Raw genomic sequence first — 21,783 nt, forward strand, 5'->3', positions numbered from 1 at the left:
CCCCCCCCGCTCTTGCTCTAAAATAAATAAGTAAACCTTTTTTTTTTTTGAAGTAGATTTTAATGCTGTGCATACAGTAGCTACTTAGTAAATCCCATTAGGATATGTTTAAATAAATATTCCTGTGTTATCTATGTTGCTGTGTAACAAATTACTCCCAAATGTAGTGGCTTAAGATAACAGTTGTTATCTCACACTTCAGCTGTGGTCTCTGGCTCAGGGACTCTTACAAGGCTGCGATGGAAGTGTCGGCGGGGTTGCAGCAATCCCAGGACTCGACTGGGAAGGATGTGCTTCCAAGCCCACACCCATGTGGTCGGTGACAGCCCTCAGTTGCTCAGGTTGTTGGCTACGGTCCGCTGTTCCGTGCCACATGGGCCTCTCCGTAGGACAGCTCACAACATGGCCTCTGGCTTTATCAGATCCTACAAGTGAGAGAGGAAGAAAGAGTGAGCAAATGGAAGCCAGAGTCTCTATGTCACCCGATATCAGAAGTGACATTCCATTACTTTTGCCAGTTCTGCTGGTTAGAACCAGGCCGCCAGGTGCAGCCCATGCTCAGAGAGGAGAAGAGCACACAGGGCATGACTCTGAGGTAGTGGGTGTTTTAGAGCAAACTTGCCAAGCTTACGATCTTGAGTCACAGTGCTGTACACTTTTCCATATGGTCAGTGACTCAAAAATGACGTAGTGATTCTTTTTCTCTTGTGATTTCTTTCTTTCTTTTCTTTTTTTTTTTTTTGTTTTTGGAAATGGAAGGGGGCCATGATGAATTCTCTTCAGAGTTCTTGCTAACTGTCTCTTCATAGTCATTATCTACTTTTTAAGGGAGGATGCTCCAAACATGAATGATTCATGCGGAATTTTAGATTTTCAGGTGTTTTCAGAGAGAAGAAAGGCTGCTTTTGTTCACTACACAGAATACACGATTTAATTCATGGCCAGTTTTTGCCAAGCTCTCTTCTTACCAGTAGCACATTAGAGTCTTCAGTTACCATTCCCCTCATCCTTAGCCCCTCACCCTTACGATACACTCGTAGCGGTTGTGGATGTCAGTACGTCTTCAGAGCAGCGATGAACACGAGCCTGAGCCTGAGCATAAAATTATCCAGTGAGAAGCTTCATATCGCTTTCCTTTGGGTGGCTTGTCTATCTTCTTCATACTGATTTGTAGGGGCTCTTTTATTCTCTTTTTAATATTTATTTTTATTTAAATTCAAGTAACATATAATGTATTATTGGTTTCAGAGGATCTTTATATATTCTGAATGCTTGTCATTGTCATTTATTTGTGATGCAAATATCTTCTCCGTTTTGCCTTGTTTTTCACTCTTCTATATACTAGTATATTTTTCTATATGTTAATAAATAAAAATTCCTTAAATGTATCGGTGTGTTCCTTAGAAGGCTAGTGAGTGCTTTCTGTAGCTTCTTTAATAAACTCTCCCAGCTCAAGATCATGAAAATGTTCTATTATAGATGCTTTGTTATTTTGCCTTTGTATTGATATATCTACACCTGGAATTGATTTTCATATGTAGTGAGATGTAATTGCATTCTTTAAAAATGTGGTTTTGGAAAAGAGAAAAAAAATAGCAAAAATTCATGATAGGGAATATCATGAACATTTTTGGGAGCTCACACTTCACTGAATCATCCTGTAGTAGTAATAATTCTTTTAGCTAACATTTATGAAGTGCCTGTTGTTTGCCAGAAACTGCTCTAAGAGCTCCCCCTGTATTAACTGCCGCAGTCCTAAGTCTGTGAGGTAAGGACTGTGATTATTCCATTTTTCAGATGAGAAAACTGAGGTACAAAGAAGTTGTTACTTACTTGACTTGAACGTACTCAAGGTCAACTAGCTAGGGCGTGTTGCAGGTGAGATTCTAACTGACACAATTGGACTTTTGCTGGGACTCTTTACTGACGTCCAGACAAATGAGTGGAGCTTTATTCACCATTACCCACCCTATCAGTAGTACCTTGGGCATTTGGTAAATAAATCCAAGACCTTGCAGATAGGTTAAAAAAATAACAATTTTTGAAAATTTTTAAACGCATCTCCCCAGTTTGAAGAGTGTACAGTGTTTTTCGAATATATCATTTTTAGGAGAGAACAGATTAAATTGATAGTCAATGTAAAGTAAGAAACCATTCTAAGAATTTAAACACATTTCAGCTTTGACAGGGGTGTCTTGTTTTTGTTTTTTTTTGTTTTCATAGTTTCAGGTCCTACTTAAAAATCTTTTTTCTCTTGGGGAGCCTGGGTGGCTCAGTCAGTTAAGCCTCGGACTCTTGATTTAGGCTCAGGTTATGATCTCAGGGTCATGAGATCAAGCTCCGTGGGGGGCATGGAGCCTGCTTAAGATTCTTTTTCTCCCTTGCCCTCTGCCCCTCCCCCCCATAAAAGTTTTTTTTCTCTTAAAAACAGGTGCCAAAATATGCCTTTTGATAATGTCAGGGCATTTATGGCATTCTCTGCTTATTTCAGGTTTCTACTGCTTTCTGAACCTTTATTTAATCCTTAAAGTTCTAAATATTTTGGTTCCTAATTGTCTTGGCCTTAATCTAAATTCAAATGCCTAAAATCATTTCTGTGTTACAGCTCTAAGTATCATTTTATGATCATCACTACATATTTGAATTATTTTCTGAATTTTTCTGAGCAATTGAACACCAATTGTGAGCATTGTATATTTAAAGATGAGAAAAAAGTCTGTCCAAATAAAGCTAAGAAATAATAGTAACACGTCTTATTTTGGTTAAACAGTGATCACATTACTATATCTCAGTGGTGGGAAAACTTCCAGGGGATTCTAGTGCATGTATTTCTTGCTGTTCTATTAGCAAGAAAGTAACCAGCAGAGCTTGTTGTGCGGAGGGTTAGGGTCCATACTGGGCACACAGAAGACTGTCTTCGTTCCAGAGAGCTTGTGTTGCTCATACACTTCTTGTTCAAAATGTTAAATTCTATTCATTTCTTAGTTTTTCTGTTAGCCTCTGGTGCAGTGAATGTTCAGGATTCTCAGTGGTGGACCAAACCACAGGGGAGGTGTGTTTTCGTGTTGGTTGCAATTCTTCTTGTTAAAATATAGGATCTTTAGATATCACTCTTAATGGTATATGCCTGTGGCTTATAAACATAGACTGTAGTATGATCTTTCTTGAGTATATAAAACACATTCTGACTATATTTTATTCTGGAAAACCAGTCATCTCAAGTGTCTTTATGTTGGTACCATTCTGTGCAATATCACTGGGCATTTTATCACGGATGTCACTCACCACATTTGGTAAAATGGGCATTCTTTTCTTCTCTTTTGCTAGAATTCCTACAAGGTCATGTAATAACCTACCTCTTTTCCTGTGTCCTTGGCAGAGCTGTGAAGTTGATACCTCTCTTGTCGTTTGCGTTTACTTATAAGATGGGGGTTAAATGCCTGTGCTTGGTGAGCTTTAGATCTAGGGAGCTGTCAGCTGCCGTATGATCAGAAAGCCCACCTTATGCTACCAATTCTAGACCGCAGTGGTTGTTGGGACCCAAACAGTATCCTAAGTGCCAAGGGTTCTTGATGAGGGCAGCAGGGATCCATTCTCTACACTTTGGGAAATGGCATTGTTGAGCTTTGCTCAGTGTGTACTGTGCTCCAGGAGACCAGTGGGCTTGGAGTTGAGGGTGGTCCTCTGGGGACCATGGGCCCATCTCTGTGACAAGGACCCTCCTCTGGGTCACAGCTTACCAGAAGCACGAATAGCAGCCACTGTATAAAGTCGGAGGAAAGTGGAAAGAGAAGGAAGGGACAGGACTGGGGAACTGGCATTTGTGAAATGCCTACTGAGGGCCTTGTGTAGATACGGTGACAACATCGAGCACATGTATGTAGATCTGTGTATAGTATACAGGTGTGTGTATGTGTGTAGACCAGGCACACAGTGTCACTTGAACAGCACAACAGCCGTGTCGTACATATTATTTCCTTCTTTTACAAACTAGGAAACTGCCTCAGACAGGCTTAACAGTCTGGTCCTAGATCCCCCTGAGGGCCTTTTGCTGATTTTTAAACCTGCATTTTCTGCCCGTGATTGTGTGCGTTAGATTTCGTTGCTGGTTTATAGTTACTTAGTTGCTTTGTTTTCCATAGTACCACAAGGTCCCTGTAAGGTTGGCTGCTGCCTTCTGCTTCCTCCTTTCTCCAGAGGGCTTTGCTGGGTTAGAATGAACCGAGGAGGTAGGACGAGCAGAGGGGCGACAGTACCGGAGAAGCGTAGGACCGGACTGAGAAGAGTCTGTCTGCAAGGGCTGGGAGTCTTGTTGGGGAGAACAGGGAGCCATTGAAGGGTTCTAAGTGAAAGGTTCCCTTAGCGTGGGTATTAAAGGATTGAAGGCAATCGGGATATTTCTCTCACCTATAAGATTTTATCTGTAAAAGAAAAGAAAGATAGGAAATACAGCAACACGTATATTCATTATTTCCTCCTTTGTGCTCTTCTGAATTTAAACAATTAAAGCCTTGAAAATAAACTCTTCTCTAAAGTTGAGGGATGAGGGACGCCTGGGTGGCTCAGCTGGTTGAGCCTCTGCCTTTGGCTCAGTTCATGATCTCAGGGTCCTGGGATCGAGCCCCGCATCGGGCTCTCTGCTCAGCGGGGAGCCCGCTTCTCCCTCTGCCTGCCGCTCCCCCTGCTCGTGCTCTCTCTCTGACAAATAAATAAAGTCTTTTAAAAAAAGTTGAGGGATGAAACAATTTGGTCTAATGATGACGAAACAGCAGACAAACCCCAACTGAGGGACATTCTACAAAATAACTGGTCTGTGCTCTTAATGAAAAACGCTGAGGAAGTATTGTTGCCGGTGGAGGGAGATTCAATGTGGGGACTAAACTCAGCCTGTGACCCAGGATTAGAGCCTGGCCTAGGCTTCTGTTTGGGGGTTTGTTTGTGTGGTTGGTTGGTTGGTTTTTTGTTTTTTGTTTTTCTTTGCCGTGACAGGCATTAATGAGACATTTGGCACGATTTGGATATCTGCATTTTTTTCCCATTGGTATTGTGTCAGTTTCATAATTTTTATAAATACGCTACATTTATGTAGGAAAATATCCTTGTTTTTAGGAAATATATACTGCTTAACAAAAATTGAACTGAGTAAATCTGAAGATCAAATTGGCTTTATTCAACAGTTCATGATTCAGCATGTATCTTGGTGCGGGGCGGGCGGGGGGGAGTAGATATGAAGGAAGTTTCCAAAGGAATTTCTATATGTTAAAGTAGGCTTACAGGATCCTGGGGGTCGGGCTAAGATTGCCTTTTGCCCTTAGCAAAGCATTAACATTAAGGCAGCTGACTTCCTCGAGGAGTGTCCCTCTGCTTGTTTCAAGGACTTGTCAGCTGGCTGTAGGTAATAAGGACATTTTTTTTCTTGTGCCTCTGTTTCCCACATCACATGTATAGGGAGTAGCTATAAAGTTCATTGAAATAATGAACTCTCCAGCTGAGGCAAGAGGAGAGTGAACTGGGTTAAAGCAAGGAACGTAGGCCAGGAAAAGCTCTCACTAGGGACACTGGCAAGAATTGGGAACCTCCCTGGAAATGAGAGCAGAAGCCACAGAACACGATTTTCATATTTAAAAGTTTTACATTTTTAATGTTTGACTAAAGGAGGTCTGACTTACATGTGGTGCTGATTAAACTGTCCTACGGGGCCAGAGGTGAAATGAGACCTCCGTCCCAACTTACTTGCTCCGTCATGGCCCGAGGGAGGGGAAGAGCTTCCCAGCTGCCGGGAGCCAGTCCTCGTAGCTTGGAGACGATGTTGGCAGAAGAAAGGTCAAGGGCGTGACCGATGGTATTAATTCCTGGTGCAGGACAGGAAGTTGGGGGGAGGGAGGAGGGAAGGATGAGAAGGACCCAGAAGTCTCACCGGAGAGCACTTTGCTGATGTGATCCTGCTCTTCGCAGAGAAGGAATTCTAATAAAATGTGCTGGTTCTTACACATATAGGAAGCGTTGACACAGTTGGGCTCTTGTTTCCCTGTAGCTGGAAGAAGGCAGAGAAACAAGTAGTGGTGAAACAAGAAAGGAATTTATTTATTCCAACACCGAGAATACTGCAAACTAGTATCTCAAAGATTGTCTCCAAAGTGCTGAAAAGACATCCAGCTTTACGGAAGGAGAGTGTGGGACACAGGTGGGTTGGGTACATGCAGGTGGGCAGTGAAGGTCAAATCAATCAGGGTCTTGGAATCCATCATCGGAGGGGTCCTGCTGGCTCAGGGTGGTCCTTAGTGCTTGAGGGGCTATTTTCAGGTCCCATCAAGGGGTGCTTTGCCCTCAGGGTCTTTTGCCTGAGCCAAGAGACTAGCTGGAAAGAACGAAATCCATTAGAAAATTTGAGGACAAAATGTAGGTAGCTGGAAGTCCTCTTTCAGGTTTAACAGAAGCAAGTGCACTTGGACAACATGTTAAAAAGAAGGAAAAAAGGCCATTTCCCCCCGTTTTGACTCCATTCCCTCTAATGCTGTGTGCCTTCCAACCAGTAACATGAATTTTGTTACTACTGGTGGAGATGGGCTCTGTATGCTAATAGAAGACTTCTGCAAGGGGTAAAAATAGGTGAATGCACTTACCACATTGACTTGGCCATGACTTTGAGCAAATGTTTGATCCTTCTGGATCATGTATAAAGGTAAAACAGAAAACAGGCCATGGCAATTACGTGTGGACTAGTTTTCTGTTTGGAGGGTAAGTGGGAATGAAGCAAAGAGGGCGGAGAAGAAAGGAGATGAGAACAAGCAAAGTAATCCCCCCAAAAAACCCAGTTGAGCAATTGAGAGCTTTGAGGTGTTCTCAAACTCAGAAGCCATTAATTTTTTAGTACCTTTCAAGCACGAAGAGGGGCTTGGTTACGTAAATTATGACGTGTCCTTACAGCGGAATGCTTTGCAGTCTTTCCCGAGAATGAGTTATTTCTCTGTTTTGACATGGAAAGGTATTCAGAGTAGAACATTGAGTTTGTTCTGGTTTTTAAGCAAATGATATATAGCACCAAAACCAAAAAGAAACTGAAAGCGTAAATATCAAATCACTAGCAATATTTATGTCAGGCCAAGAATGAAGATTGCAGAAAGATTTTCAGTTTAGAGATTATACACTTCCAAGTCTTAAAATATTTATGTGTATGAGGTTTTTTTTATAATCAGAAAAACGCAGCAAAGACATGTGCACTTTGAAACATCAATTTAAACAATGTTCAGTGATGGATTTTTTTTTTAAAGCAACGAGGAAAGGGGCTTTGTTGCAGAGTTTGGTTATGCATCAGGCTAAGCATCCATGAGAAGAGAGCAGTGTGTTAGTAGAGCCGGCCCACCTAGATAAGACACGTGGAACTGGGCTGTGCAGTGTTGGCCTGGGCTTTCGGCGTCACGAACCTCCCTCCGCCAAATTGCACAACTCGTACACCCCAGCTGGGCCGTCTTCATCCCAGTGTCTCCACCCGCAGCACATGTACAGAAGTGAGTGTTGTTCAGAGGCCTTAAACTGCGTCTGGTAAAATCTCAGGAAACACTGGGAAGCGGGAGGGTGAAAAGACCTCCTCTGGCATCCGCCCACGTGTCTTGGCTTGTTATGCCATCCGTTGGATCCTCTTTTTCTTTCTTTTTTTTTTTTTTTAAGATTTTATTTATTTGACAGAGACACAGCGAGAGAGGGAACACAAGCAGGGGGAGTGGGAGAGGAAGAAGCAGGCTCCCAGTGGAGGAGCCTGATGTGGGGCTCGATCCCATAACGCCGGGATCACGCCCTGAGCCGAAGGCAGACGCTTAATGACTGAGCCACCCAGGGGTCCCTTCGTTGGATTTTCTTAACCTGACTCGGTTGATGTCGAGTATTATCAGTTATACCTTCTCTTTGGTGCCTGTCGTGTGTTTTAACACCTGTCCTCACACCTGCATCCCTAGCGTATATGTTGTCCTCCATGATCTTTCCACACCTGCCTTTGTTTTGTTCACTCTGTCACCATGTTGACTCTCAGACTCCAGTCTGGGCCCTGTCCTTCCACCTTGAACTCTACCGTCCCACATCTTCTTTTCCACTGAAGGCACACAAGTGATGTCCTGCGTCTGGTTTGAGCTTGCCATTTCTGGATTCAGGTCTTCCAGGGGCCCTGCAGCATCCCTTCTGGGCCGTGAGTACGAATACCCATGGCAACCCAGTGCTGGCTGGCATTGGGAGAGCAAGTGGCAGGTTGTCTGTGGTTCTGAGCTCTTGGCCCCATGGGTCACAGTAGGAGTCTGCTGAATGCTATGTACCCTCCTCACAGAAAAGCGTACACACTTGAAAAATTGTGTATGCAGTTCCAGGAAGTGCACACCCCAGAGATTACGCATCCCTAAATCCCTGGAACTCATCCTCTATTTTAGGGTACATGAAAAGGAGTGAGTTCACTTGAGACTAAAGTACAACTAAGTAAAGTGTGTTTCTAAAATTTTCTTCACGCTTAAAACTACCCGGAGGCACAATGAACTGAAGATAAGCCAGATTGGGGGTGTTGCAGTTATAAGCATGATGTTAAAACTGGAGGAAACAGTTTATTAATACAGCTGTTGGCATATAGCTGTATAGCCAGGTGGCTCTAAAACATAGTGGGGCAAATCATTTCGGTTTAGGGGTACGTGTGTATGCGTGTCTATGCCTGTACGCATGTGGGAGTGTGGGTTTTTAACAGCTCACAGAAGTTACAATTTTAAATATGTATCTAAGAAAATAAAGCATTTCATCTCAATTTATCTTTCATATCTGTTAGATATATTTCATAAAGATTTGAATATATTATATCTTTGTTCCTTTTGGCATTATGGACACTAACCTTTTAACATTGCTGGTCCTTTTTCAGGATGGACAAGCTTCATTTATACCATCTCTGGAAATGTGTATATTGGTAAGTGATGACGATGTTGCTTTGGGTTCAATTGCACTGTCATTTATACTACTGAAGGGGAGGGAAAGCGAGATGAAACGTCTTATGTAATCGAATACTATGTCACCCTTCTATCCAGCACCAGCCCTCTCTACATCCTAGTACATCCTGGTGTACCCAGGATAGGGCACCTCTCAGCTTCCAGCATGTTCGGTGAGGGAGGAGAATCTGAACAGCAGGCACGACAGTCGCCATTTTACTGTGGCTCGTGTGTGGATGTAAGGGCCAGCCATGATCACGTGGGTTGACACCTTGTCAGGAGATTGGCGACCTCTGTGCTGATAAAGGGATGGAGCTCTAACGGGCTGAAGGGATCAGGAATCTATCTCTTGGGAGGTGGACGCAGGTGAATTTGCAGTCCCAGGAGCCGCTGAGAAATCTCAAAGTTGGTTTTCTCTTATTTTAAGGCTTGCCTATGTGTGTCTTGTTGAGTCTAGTCTAGGAGGGATATTCAAGACCCAACCAACTGTCATTTTATAGATGAGGAAAGTAAAGTCTCAAGAAAGTTCTTTCACTTGCCAGGCTTATGCCTTGGTGGACCGGGCACCAGAACCGCGGACTGCCCACTCCCATCTCCCGCGCCGCACCCCGTCGTCTTTGTACAATGACGACAGAGCAGCCCCAGCATCGCGCTTGTATGTCCCGTCCACACCTTGTAGCCAGGCCGGCGGCAGAGGAGCCGGCCGCCGCAGCCGCGTGGAGCGCGCAGGGTAGGCTGGCTCCGGCCGCACCGACCCACCCCCCCTGTCCTCCCGGAGCAGCCCGGGCGTCAGGCAAGCCTCCCCGGGGCCCGACGGCACACTGCTGTAGCAGATGCTCTAGGCGCCCGCCCCGCACCCCTGAGGCCTTCGCGGCGCGGTGCCCACTGGCCAACTTCCAGCGCGTCAGTGGGATCTGCGTCTGGCGGCCTGAAGCTTCTCGGAAACGGGGAGGGCTGCTCTGCCCCGCGCCGGACGGGAGGGACGTGCGGGCCAATTGACATTCCCAGGAGCTGCCTCACCCCTCAGGTGGGCTAACCCAGGGCTGTGCGTGAGGCCGTTTCCCAGCGTTTCCCCGCGGCCTCATGTCCCAGCCACCCACACCGGGCACGCGCTCGATAACACAGTCTTTGTCCTCTCTCCCTTACCTAACTCTCTCGGTTCCTGGACTGTTGTTTCTCGCGTCCTCCTTCGGATGAATTCCTTGCACTGAAATACGCATCTCACACTCTGCTGCTGGGAAAGCCGAAAATAAGCCTCCCCTCTCCCCTTCCCATTCCCTCAAGACAGTGATGTGTGGTGTGGATTTGGAGGGGGTCAGGTCAGGCCTGTCATTTCTGAGACCCTCTGGGGTTGGGTGGCCTCCACCCCCCTCCTGCAGGCTAGCCTCCTCGGCAACGACTATCTTCCTGGGGCCCTAACGTGGCCACCTCCTGGGGTAATACAGCCCCGACCTCTGGCTTATTGAGAACATCTGCGCCGGACTTGAAGGCGACACGCAGAGCCACTGAAACCATTCTTTAGAATCTCTGAAAGAGGAGTTCAATTGCCTCAAATTACTCTTCCGGAAAATAGTGGTGATACAAAGCCATGTATTTTGATTTTATACAGTAAAAATGTCCTTCATTCCTCTCTCGCTGAAGAGCATTTCAATTATGGGTCAGAAGCAAAATTCACTTCTTGTAGCGTTTGAAGAAAGGTGAAAACTATTAGTAGAAGTATCACAAACTATATTAACCATCTGAAAGAGATGAAGCATCATTTGTTTTAAGATCTTGGAAAATCGTGAATATCACAACGTACTTGATACGCATGGAGAGTAAAAGCTGTTTTTATGGAGGTCGCATCGTTGACTTAGGATTTCAGGAGAAACCAAATAATCTGCACAAATGGAAAGTAATAGAGCATGTGAATTCCAAGGTGCTAAGGATACCAGAAATGTGTAGAATGAGAAAAGGCAGGGGCAGCAAACTTGTTATAAAGGGCCAGATAATAAATATTTTCATGTCTGTGGACTGTACAGTTTGAGTTGCAACGACTCTTTGCTGCCGTTCCAGCGCAAAAGCAGCCACACTAAGACGTAAACAGTTGGGGTGGCTCTTGGAATAAAACTTTATGGCCACTGAAAGGTGAATTGCATATATTTTGCATGTGTCATGAAATGCTATTCTTTTGATATTTTTCAACTGTTTAAAAATGTAGAAACCTTTCTTAGCTTATGGACGCTACAAAAAAGCTCATGTTTGATTTTGGTTTAAATGGTGGTGTGGAGGATGAAGGGGAGAAAAATGAACAAATAATCTTCCAAACCTGTTTTTTTAATTGAAGTTTAATTAGTTGACTCGCAACATTACATTAGTTTCAGGTGTACAACATAGTGATTCAACAAGTCTAGGTGATGCTGTGCTCAGCACACCTGGAGCTCCCCACCATCACCATACACTATTACGATTCCCATTTTGCCCATCCCCCCCCACATCCCCCTCCCTTCAAAACCTGTTTTTTTTTTTTTTAATTTATCTGAGAGAGAGAGAGAGCTCCTGCGCGCAGGAGCATGGGGAGGGGCAGAAGGAGAAGCCGACTCCCCGCTGAGCAGGGAGCCCCACGTGGGGCTCCCTCCTGAAGCTGCGGCTTAAGGCTTAACCGACTGAGCCACTCAGGCGCCCCCCTCAAAACCTGTTTTAATCAGTAGTTACAGCCCTGTTTCCTAACAGACCTTTAGTTCCAGAATTTAACAAGTGAAAAGCTCAATAATTGGAGGGGTAAGAATGACCTATATGTCCCCTTGTTTTTCTTGAGAAGGCAGGAGTTTCCGGAGACATTTCTATTCACTGGCCTGGTCACCTCTCATGACCTGGGCCACAAGCGCGAAACATCTGGCAGGAAATGGGGTCACAGTCTGTAGCGTTGGAGCGAACTTGCATCTGTCCGGGGTAAACTGGACGGTGGAGCAAATCCAGCTCGCGCAGCTGGCCTCTTGGGACTCTGCTTTAGCCAATGAGTGACTGGCCAAATGATCTCATTTGAATTTTATCTCTTCCCTTTCTCCTACCCCCCCATAGAGATGTTAATGAGAAAAACAAAAGGGCAAGCAAATAGCCAGAGGAAAAAAGACAAAGCAAATCTATAAGAGAGAATCTAGAAAACGCCTTCCGACTTTACTGCCTCAGTTTTATCTTGCTTTTAAAACGAGGATGGCACCAGCAAACCACAGATGGCAGGAACCAATAAGCAAGTAATTGTCTTTTCCAAAATGTCATGCACCTCCATTCTGTTGTAATAGATGCTATAAATGTGCATTGAGCTGGAATAAATCGACTGCCATTTGGGTTGAGAAAATAATTGGGGAGATTCCATAAAATGGAGATTTAGGAGGACTCAAAAAATATTAATTGATGCAGGTAGTTCTTCAAAGACGGACATTGGTAGGTTTTGAGTAAGGACAGATGGAGCATTCAACGTGACAGATTCCCGGAGTGAGATCTTTGACAGTCCTCTTTTACTGAGGCATCGAGTCCTTTGACCAGTCCTCAGCTGAAATCTATGCGGTATATGATAAAAAAAAAATTCAAAAGAAACTAAAAACCGCACGGTCAGGAAGCCAATAGATTCCAAGTATACTGGTGCTGAACCCCTTCCCTGCAACTGAGATGAAAATGACATTACACATTAACACAGAGATCGAAGTGTAGAGGAGTTTATATCCTGTATCCCTGCAGCGTGGGGCACTTTATCAGCTCAGACCAGTATCAGGTATACTGTTTGGGCTGAGAAAATATATTTAGAAATCTAAAAATATTTGTGGTTATTGAAATGACACCGAACTGGCTTACGTGGGTAGTAAAATGTTTCAGACTTACTGAAAGAAGTAATTATTCATGCTTAGTGTGTGCTAAGCCCTTTGCTTCTGGTTCTGGGTGGTATTAAGTTTGACACCGCCCCTGGATCTCAATAAAGGTGGAGAAACACTGGAAGCCCTCCCAATTGACCTCCACTTACCTAGAATGAGCTGGACTGAGCGGTGTGCTCCTTCCATGGGGAATACCTTGCGTGAGGTGCTTTGAACACCCAGGACGATCAGCAGCCCTGGTCTACCTGCCCATCGCTGCTCCCTCCAGCCGAATTGAAGTGGACTTGAAGGCAGTTGTGATTGTTCTCAAATCTGTTATGCCAGTTACATCAATAATTGCAATTATGCAATTTAATTAATTTGTAAATTAATGAAGTAAAGAGAAAAGGAGTTTGTATTTTTAGGGGTGCCTGGGTGGCTCAGTCAGTGAAGTGTCTGCCTTCAGCTCAGGTCATGATCCTGGGGTCCTGGGATCCAGCCCCAGTTCGAGCCCTGCTTCGAGCTCCCTGCTCAGCAGGGAGCCTGCTTCTCCCTCTCCCTCTGCAGCTTCCCCCCCATTCCTGCTGTCTCTCAAATAAATAAATAAATCTTTAAAAAAAAAAGTTGGTATTTTTAGAAGAACTAAGTCAAATACTTTTTAAAAGTAAATTGCTGAAGAAGAGCTTTTGAATTAGTATGGGAAAGAGGACAGAAAAAGAGTGGGGGCAACTAATACTTTAGAAGGATTTCAGTGGTTATAGTCATTATAGGTGTGCTTTCGAAAGACGGGGTTCAATCCAATCAGCTGACCCACCTTGACTGTGTTTCTAAAAATTGGCGAATGTATGCACATTTACGCTTTAATTTCAAATGTTGGAGGCAGCTGATTGTCTTTTTCTTTTTTTTTTTTAAGATTTTATTTATTTATTCGACAGAGATAGAGACAGCCAGCGAGAGAGGGAACACAAGCAGGGGGAGTGGGAGAGGAAGAAGCAGGCTCATAGCAGAGGAGCCTGATGTGGGGCTCGATCCCTTAATGCCGGGATCACGCCCTGAGCCGAAGGCAGACGCCCAACCGCTGTGCCACCCAGGCGCCCCCATGATTGTCTTTTTCAATTAATGATCCTGATTGCATCAGATAAGAGGGCTTGGGCTGTACATACAAAATTGATTAAATCAAACTTTGGTGGAAGTGCCAGCATGGGTGGAATGGCCAGTCACTGGGACAGCAGTTCTTAGAAGAGAAAGGAAATCTGGCATATGGGGAAGCATTGCCCAGCAATTAATCACACACTGAAACTGCAGCACTAACTTGAAAATATGTTTTCAAGTATTTTGCCCTTTCCGGACTGTTTAGGCAAACCAAAATATTTGCAGTTCAATTGTTTTCAGTTACATCTTCTTAACTACACTATTAGTTTTAACATTCTTGGCGAAGCTTCTCAATGGAAACTATTTATTATCTGATTTGGCTCTGCTTGTAATTGAAAGTAGTCAAAAACAATAAAGTATATTTTCTTTGAGACTAATTTTAGGTTCAGGAGATAACCAGGTGGGTGAACTAGCATAGAAATGATAAGAAGATAGAAGCAGTCTTTGTTTTCAGGGATCCTGTTTTAAACATTTCATAAAACAATACAGAAGCTAAAGGTACCCTTAGAATGACCTGGAAACCTGACTCCAGCATCTGTAACAAAGGGCTACCTTAAACTGGAGCATTTCACATGGCCTCTTGGGAATCAGCATTGTGATTCCAGCGGCAAAGAGAGTGGGCAGAAGTTGCGCTCTGTGTAAAGTGAGGCTGGCGTTCTTACGAAAACCCGAACTCTTAGCTTCTTTTTTTTTTTTTTTTAATGATTTTTTATTATATTATGTTAGTCACCATACAGTACATCCCCGGTTTCCGATGTAAGGCTCGATGATTCATTAGTTGTGTATAACACCCAGTGCACCATGCAATACGTGCCCTCCTTACTACCCATCACCGGTCTATCCCATTCCCCCACCCCCCTCCCCTCTGAAGTCCTCAGTTTGTTTCTCATAGTCCATAGTCTCTCATGTTTCATTCCCCCTTCTGATTACCCCCCCTTTCTTTATCCCTTTCTTCCCCTACCGATCATCCTAGTTCTTATGTTCCATAGATGAGAGAAATCATATGATAGTTGTCTTTCTCTGCTTGACTTATTTCACTTAGCATTATCTCCTCCAGTGCCGTCCATGTTGTAGCAAATGTTGAGAACTCGTTCTTTCTGATAGCTGAGTAATATTCCATTGTATATATGGACCACAACTTCTTAATCCAGTCATCTGTTGAAGGGCATCTCGGCTCCTTCCACGATCTAGCTATTGTGGACATTGCTGCTATGAACATTGGGGTGCATATGGCCCTTCTCTTCACTACGTCTGTATCTTTGGGGTAAATACCCAGTAGTGCAATGGCTGGATCATAGGGTAGCTCAATTTTTAACTTTTTAAGGGACCTCCACACTGTTTTCCAGAGTGGCTGTACCAACTTGCATTCCCACCAACAATGTAGGAGGGATCCCCTTTCTCCACATCCTCTCCAACAATTGTTGTTTCTTGCCTTGTCTATTTTTGCCATTCTAACTGGCGTAAGGTGGTATCTCAGTGTGGTTTTGATTTGAATTTCCTTGATGGCTAATGATTTTGAACATTTTTTCATGTGTCTGTTAGCCATTTGTATGTCTTCATTGGAAAAGTGTCTGTTCATATCTTCTGCCCATTTTTTGATTTGTTTATTTGTTTCTCGTGTATTGAGTTTGAGAAGTTCTTTGTAGATCTTGGATACCAGTCCTTTATCTGTAGTGTCATTTGCAAATATATTCTCCCATTCCGTGGGCTGCCTCTTAGTTTTTCTGACTGTTTCCTTGGCTGTGCAGAAACTTTTAATCTTGATGAAGTCCCATAAATTCATTTTATCTTTTGTTTCTCTTGCCTTTGGGGATGTGTCATGAAAAAGGTTGCTTTGGCCGATGTCGTAGAGGTTGCTGCCTATGTTCTCCTCTAGAATTTTGATGGATTCCTGTCTCACATCGAGGTCTTTCATCCATTTGGAGTTTATTTTTGTGTATGGTGTGAGAGAGTGGTCAAGTTTCATTCTTTTGCATGTAGCTGTCCAATTTTCCCAGCACCATTTATTGAAGAGACTGTCTTTTTCCCACCGGATGTTTTTTCCTGCTTTATCAAATATTAGTTGCCCAAAGAGCCGAGGGTCCATTTCTGGGCTCTCTATTCTGTTCCATTGGTCTATGTGTCTGTTTTTGTGCCAGTACCATGCTGTCTTTGTGATCACAGCTTTGTAGTACAGCTCGAAATCCGGCATTGTGATGCCCCCAGCTTTGTTTTTCCTTTTCAACAGTTCCTTGGAGATTCGGGGCCTTTTCTGTTTCCATACAAATTTAAGGACTATTTGTTCCAGTTCTTTGAAAAATGTCCTCGGTATTTTGATCGGGATAGCATTGAAAGTGTAGATTGCTCTGGGTAGCATGGACATTTTAACTATGTTAATTCTTCCAATCCATGAGCATGGAATATCTTTCCATCTTTTTATGTCTTCCTCAATGTCTTTCAAGAGTGATTTATAGTTTCTAGAATATAGGTCCTTTACGTCTCTGGTTAAGTTAATTCCAAGGTAACGTATGGTTTTTGGTGCTATTGTAAATGGGATGGATTCCCTAATTTCTCTTTCTTCGGTCTCGTTATTCGTGTATAGAAATGCAACTGATTTCTGAGCATTGATTTTGTATCCCGCCACGTTACTGAATTGCTCTATAACTTCTAATAGTTTGGGAGTGGCTTCTTTTGGGTTTTCCATATAGAGTATCATGTCATCTGCAAAGAGAGACATTTTGACTTCTTCTTTGCCAATTTGAATACCTTTGATCCCTTTTTGTCGTCTGATTGCTGTTGCAAGGACTTCTAGTACTATGTTGAATAATAGTGGCGAGAGTGGGCATCCTTGTCGAGTTCCTGATCTTAAGGGAAAGGCTTCCAGCTTTTCCCCATTGAGAATAATATTTGCAGTAGGCTTTTCATAGATGGCTTTTATGAGATTGAGAAATGTACCTTCTATTCCTACACTCTGAAGGGTTTTAATCAGGAAAGGATGCTGTATTTTGTCAAATGCTTTTTCGGCATCGATTGAGAGGATCATATGGTTCCTGAGTCTTTTCTTGTTGATATGATGTATCACGCTGATTGATTTGCGAATATTGAACCACGCTTGCATCCCAGGTATGAATCCCACTTGATCGTGATGGATAATCCTTTTAATGTACTGTTGGATTCTATTAGCAAGTATCTTGTTGAGGATTTTGGCGTCCATATTCATTAGGGAAATCGGTCTGTAATTCTCCTTTTTGAGGGGGTCTTTGCCTGGTTTGGGGATCAAGGTAATATTGGCCTCATAGAATGAGTTTGGTAGCTTTCCTTCTGTTTCTATTTTTTGAAATAGCTTTAGGAGAATAGGTATTATTTCTTCTTTGAATGTTTGGTAGAATTCCCCAGGAAAACCGTCCGGGCCTGGAGTTTTGTTATTTGGAAGGTTGTTTATCACTGACTCAATTTCTTCATAATTAATTGGCCTGTTTAAGGAATCAATTTCTTCCGGTTTCAATCTTGGTAGTTTATAGGTTTCCAGGAAGGATTCCATCTCTTCCAGATTGCTTAGTTTATTGGCATATAGCTGTTGATAAAAATTTCTAATAATCCTTCCAATTTCAATGGTGTTCGTCGTGACCTCTCCTTTTTCATTCATAATTTTAATAATCTGGGTCCTTTCTCTTTTCTTTTGGATAAGTCTTGCCAGTGGTCTGTCAATTTTATTGATTCTCTCAAAGAACCAGCTTCTAGTCCTGTTGATCTGCTCTACTGTACTTCTGGTTTCTGCTTGATTGATTTCAGCTCTAATTTTGGTCAACTGCTTCCTCGTGCGTGGATTAGGCCTGTCCCTCTGTTGCTGTTCCAGCTTCTTGAGGTGAGAATATAAAAACTGCATTTTAGATTTTTCTATTCTTTTGAGTGAGGCTTGGATGGCTATGTATTTCCCCCTTAGGACTGCCTTTGCAGTATCCCATAGGTTTTGGACTGTTGTATTTTCATTCTCATTGGTCTCCATAAATTGTTTAATTTGATTTTTGATTTCCTGGTTTATCGAGTCATTCCTGAGCAGGATGGTTCTTAGTCTCCAAGTGTTTGAGTTTCTTCCAAATTTTTCCTTGTGGTTGAGTTCCAATTTCAGAGCGTTGTGGTCTGAGAATATGCAGGGGATAATTTCAATCTTTTGGTATCGGTTGAGACCTGTTTTGTGTCCCAGAACATGGTCTATTCTTGAGAATGTTCCATGGGCATTAGAATAGAATGAGTATTCTTTGGTTCTGGGGTGTAGTGTTCTATATATATCTATGAGGTCCAACTCGTCGAGTATGGCATTCAAAGCCTTTGATTCTTTGCTTAGTTTTTGCCAGGGTGTTCTGTCTATTTCTGAGAGTGGAGTGTTGAGGTCCCCTACTATTAATGTATTTTTATTTATATGTCTCTTTATTCTGGTTAAGAGTTGGCTTGTGTATCTTGCTGCTCCCCTGTTGGGGGCATATATATTTATAATTGTCATATCCACTTGTTGAATACTTCCCTTAAGAATAATATAGTGCCCTTCTGCATCTCTAACTATAGTCTGTAGTTTAAAATCCAATTTATCTGATATGAGAATTGCTACCCCAGCTTTCTTTTGAGGTCCATTTGCGTGAAAGATGGTACTCCATCCCCTTACTCTCAGTCTGAATGCATCTTTGGGTTCGAAATGAGTCTCTTGTAGACAGCAAATGGATGGGTCATTTCTTTTTATCCAATCTGCAACCCTGTGGCGTTTTATGGGATGGTTCAAACCATTTACATTAAGACTGATTACTGAGAGATATGATTTTAATGTTGCCATGTTGCCAGTAAAGTCTTTGTTTGTATTGGCTGTGACTTTCTGTTCTGTATCACTCTTGGGGCCTTTTTACTTTTATAGAACCCCCCGTAATATCTCCTGTAGGGCTGGTTTCGTGGTTACAAAATTGGTTAGTGACTGGCGATTCTGAAATGTCTTTATTTCTCCATCAATTCTGAATGACAGCCTTGCTGGATAAAGGATCCTTGGCTGCATGTTTTTCTCTGAAAGAGCTTTAAATATGCTCCCCCAACCCTTTCTCTCATTCCAGGTCTGTGTAGACAGGTCTGACGTAATTCTGATGCTTTTGCCTTGGTACGTGAGAAATTTCTTTGCCCTGGCCGCTTTCAATACTGTATCCTTGCATCTAATATTTGCGAATTGCACTATGACGTGACGTGGCGTAGGTTTGTCGTGGTTGAGCTTGGGAGGGGTCCTCTCTGCCTCTTGGACACGAATGTTTGTTTCCCTTGCTAGATTAGGGAAGTTTTCAGCTACAATTTGTTCAAATATCTCTTCTAGACCTCTGTTTTTCTCCACCCCCTCGGGGATGCCGATGATTCTAACATTGGATCGTTTCATTGAGTCAGTAATCTCCCGTAACCTACATTCGTGGGCGTGGATTTTTTTAAGACCATCTTCTATTTTCATTTTTTCCTCTATTAACCCATCCTCCAATTCACTAACCCGTTCCTCTGCTTCTGCGACCCTGGCCGTCAGAGCCTCTAGTTTTGCCTGCATTTGGCTCATAGAATTTTTAATTTCTGTCAGATTCGCTCTCATTTCTGTCCTTAGGGATTCTATATTCTCAGTAACCTTTTCGTTAATAGTTTTTTCAATTCTACTCATCATTTTGACCATCGTTACTCTGAATTCCATTTCTGATAATTTGGTTACATCCATATCCATTATTTCTGTGGCAGAGGCCACAGAATCACTGTCTTTTCTTTGCTGGGGGGGGCTTCTCCTTCTTGTCATTCTGATGAAGAGAGGTTGCGGGGTTTCCAGAGCCCAAATTATTGACTGGGTCCCAGGCCGTGCCCCTTGTTTTATAGGGATCTTAGGGATGTGGGCTTCTTCTTTAAAGATTTTATTTATTTATTTATGTGGCAGCCAACCAGCGAGAGAGGGAACAGAAGCAGGGGAGTGGGAGAGGAAGAAGCAGGCTCCCAGCGGAGGAGCCCGATGAGGGACTCCTTTCCGGAACGCCGGGATCACGCCCTAAGCTGAAGGCAGGCGCTCAATGACTGCGCCACCCAGGCGCCTCGGGTTGTGGGCTTCTTGATTTTTCAGCCTGCCTTCTGTGTTCTGGGGGAGGGGCCTGCCGCGCCGATACTCAGGCAGCCCTGTTTGGGTAGAGTCTCCGTGTCCCCTGCGAGGGGGGATGGGGATGGGCACTCCCTGAGCCGGTGTTTCCAGGCTTTTGTTCTCTGGCGGCTTTCCCTGGCGGTTTGCTGTGCCTCTTCTGAGGGTCAGAGCAGCAGCGGCCGAATCTCAGCCTCTGTCACGGAACAGAGGGATTGCGGCCCGTTCTCTACTAATGTTCTGGCCACTTTAACTCTGTTTCTGTTGGTGCTGCTCAACCCTGCAGCGTCCCGGGATGTGCGCCCCACACCCGGCGTCCCAGCCCTCACTTCCAGGGCTGGCATGTCTCTGTCCTTTGTGTTTCTAACGCCGCCAGCCACCGGCCGCCCCGCGCCTGCTCCCGGATCTCCCGGTCTCAGTCTGGATCCCGTGAGCGCACCGGGATTCCGGGGTTCCGCGAGATGCCTGGTGGCGCGCGCACCCGGCTCACGGTCTCAGTCTGCTGTTTTGCGGGTGCCGACCGTGAGCCCCGCCCGCTCTCCCGTGCAAGTGGCTACCGCCTCCTGGCGCCCGAACACGGCGGCTCCCTCCCCCTTCCGTTTATCTTCCGATATCTGTGCACGGTTTCATGGCTCCCCGCTTCGTACCTCAATACTCAGCCCTGGAGATGTTCATTTGCAGAGATCCAGATGCATCTTCCTGCGTCTCAGGCTGGTTCCGTGGTTGTTTAGGCTGGTCTGGTACCTATCCAGCTCGACTCGGGGGACCGGCTGAAAAAGGGGTCCCCTACTCCTCCGCCATCTTAACTCCTCTCTCCCGAACTCTTAGCTTCTAAATTCAGGTTTGCTCACAGACCCATGAACACCGCAGTCAAGCAAGCTCCCCTGAGAGGAGGTGCAGAGGAATCCCGATTCTGCATTGTTCGAGAGTTGTCTCTTGCCAGCTCACTCCATAAAGACAGGGGAGGGGCTGTATAAGTTGTTGGGGTTTATGTACGGTGAACGTCCTACATCATGAAATGAGGGGCCAGGCAGGAGTAGACCTTATGGGTAACGTATATGGGTGTTGTATATGAATGAGTTGAAGATACAAGACATGGTCCACCGCCCCCGGGGAATCTCAGTAAAGCACACTTAATAAAATGCTTCTTCATCTCACAAAGATATTGCCCGGTTCTAAATGAGATTATTCTTAGATTCCCAGAGCTCTGTTTTACTGCCAAATCCACGCATGAGTAGAAAGTCCGTGGAGGTCTGTCATTCACTTCCATGGCATCTGTTGACCTAAATCTTCAATAAAGAAGGGACCTTTAGTGGTGTGCTGGGCCGGCTGTCGCTAGCTCGAGGGGGGCCAATCATGCACCTCTTCCCTGACCTCGCACTTCACATCGCGAGCTTGAAACTGGCCACAGTGGGAACCTTTACGCCGCGGAAATGAGCACGCACTACAAATCGGGTTCATTCTGCCGCTCCTCTCTGAAAGCCAGTTTTATTTTTTATTTTTTTTAGATTTATTTATTTGTCAGAGAGAGGGAGTGAGTGCAAGCAGGGGGAGAAGGAGGCAGAGGAGAAGCAGGGTCCTTGCTTGGGGGACTTGGTCCCAGGACCCTGGAATCATGACCTGAGCCGAAGGCAGGTGCTTAACTGACTGAGGAACCCAGGTGTCCCAGAAAGCCAGTTTTAAACATTGACTAGCACACCCCTGCTTCTGGGACAGAGGTTCTTAATCTTTTGTGCCATGGACCCTT

The 21,783-nt window shown here is 44.2% G+C and overlaps 1 protein-coding gene across 3 annotated transcripts in view; it reads left to right on the forward strand.

Annotated features, from left to right (window-relative positions):
• PIR (pirin) overlaps positions 1 to 21,783 on the forward strand; it is a 108,824-nt gene that overhangs the window by 72,294 nt on the left and 14,747 nt on the right. For 2 of the 3 annotated variants that reach the window (XM_008696391.2, XM_008696392.2), the window contains exon 7: positions 8,888 to 8,932. The exons of the other annotated variant lie outside the window; for it this stretch is intronic. In XM_008696391.2, coding sequence (XP_008694613.1) covers positions 8,888 to 8,932 — 45 coding nt within the window. The remainder of the gene's footprint in view (positions 1 to 8,887; positions 8,933 to 21,783) is intronic. 3 annotated transcript variants of the gene reach the window in all.

This window comes from Ursus maritimus (assembly GCF_017311325.1).
Source record: "Ursus maritimus isolate PB19 chromosome X unlocalized genomic scaffold, ASM1731132v1 scaffold_X1, whole genome shotgun sequence".
In the NCBI taxonomy this organism is placed as follows: domain Eukaryota; kingdom Metazoa; phylum Chordata; class Mammalia; order Carnivora; family Ursidae; genus Ursus; species Ursus maritimus.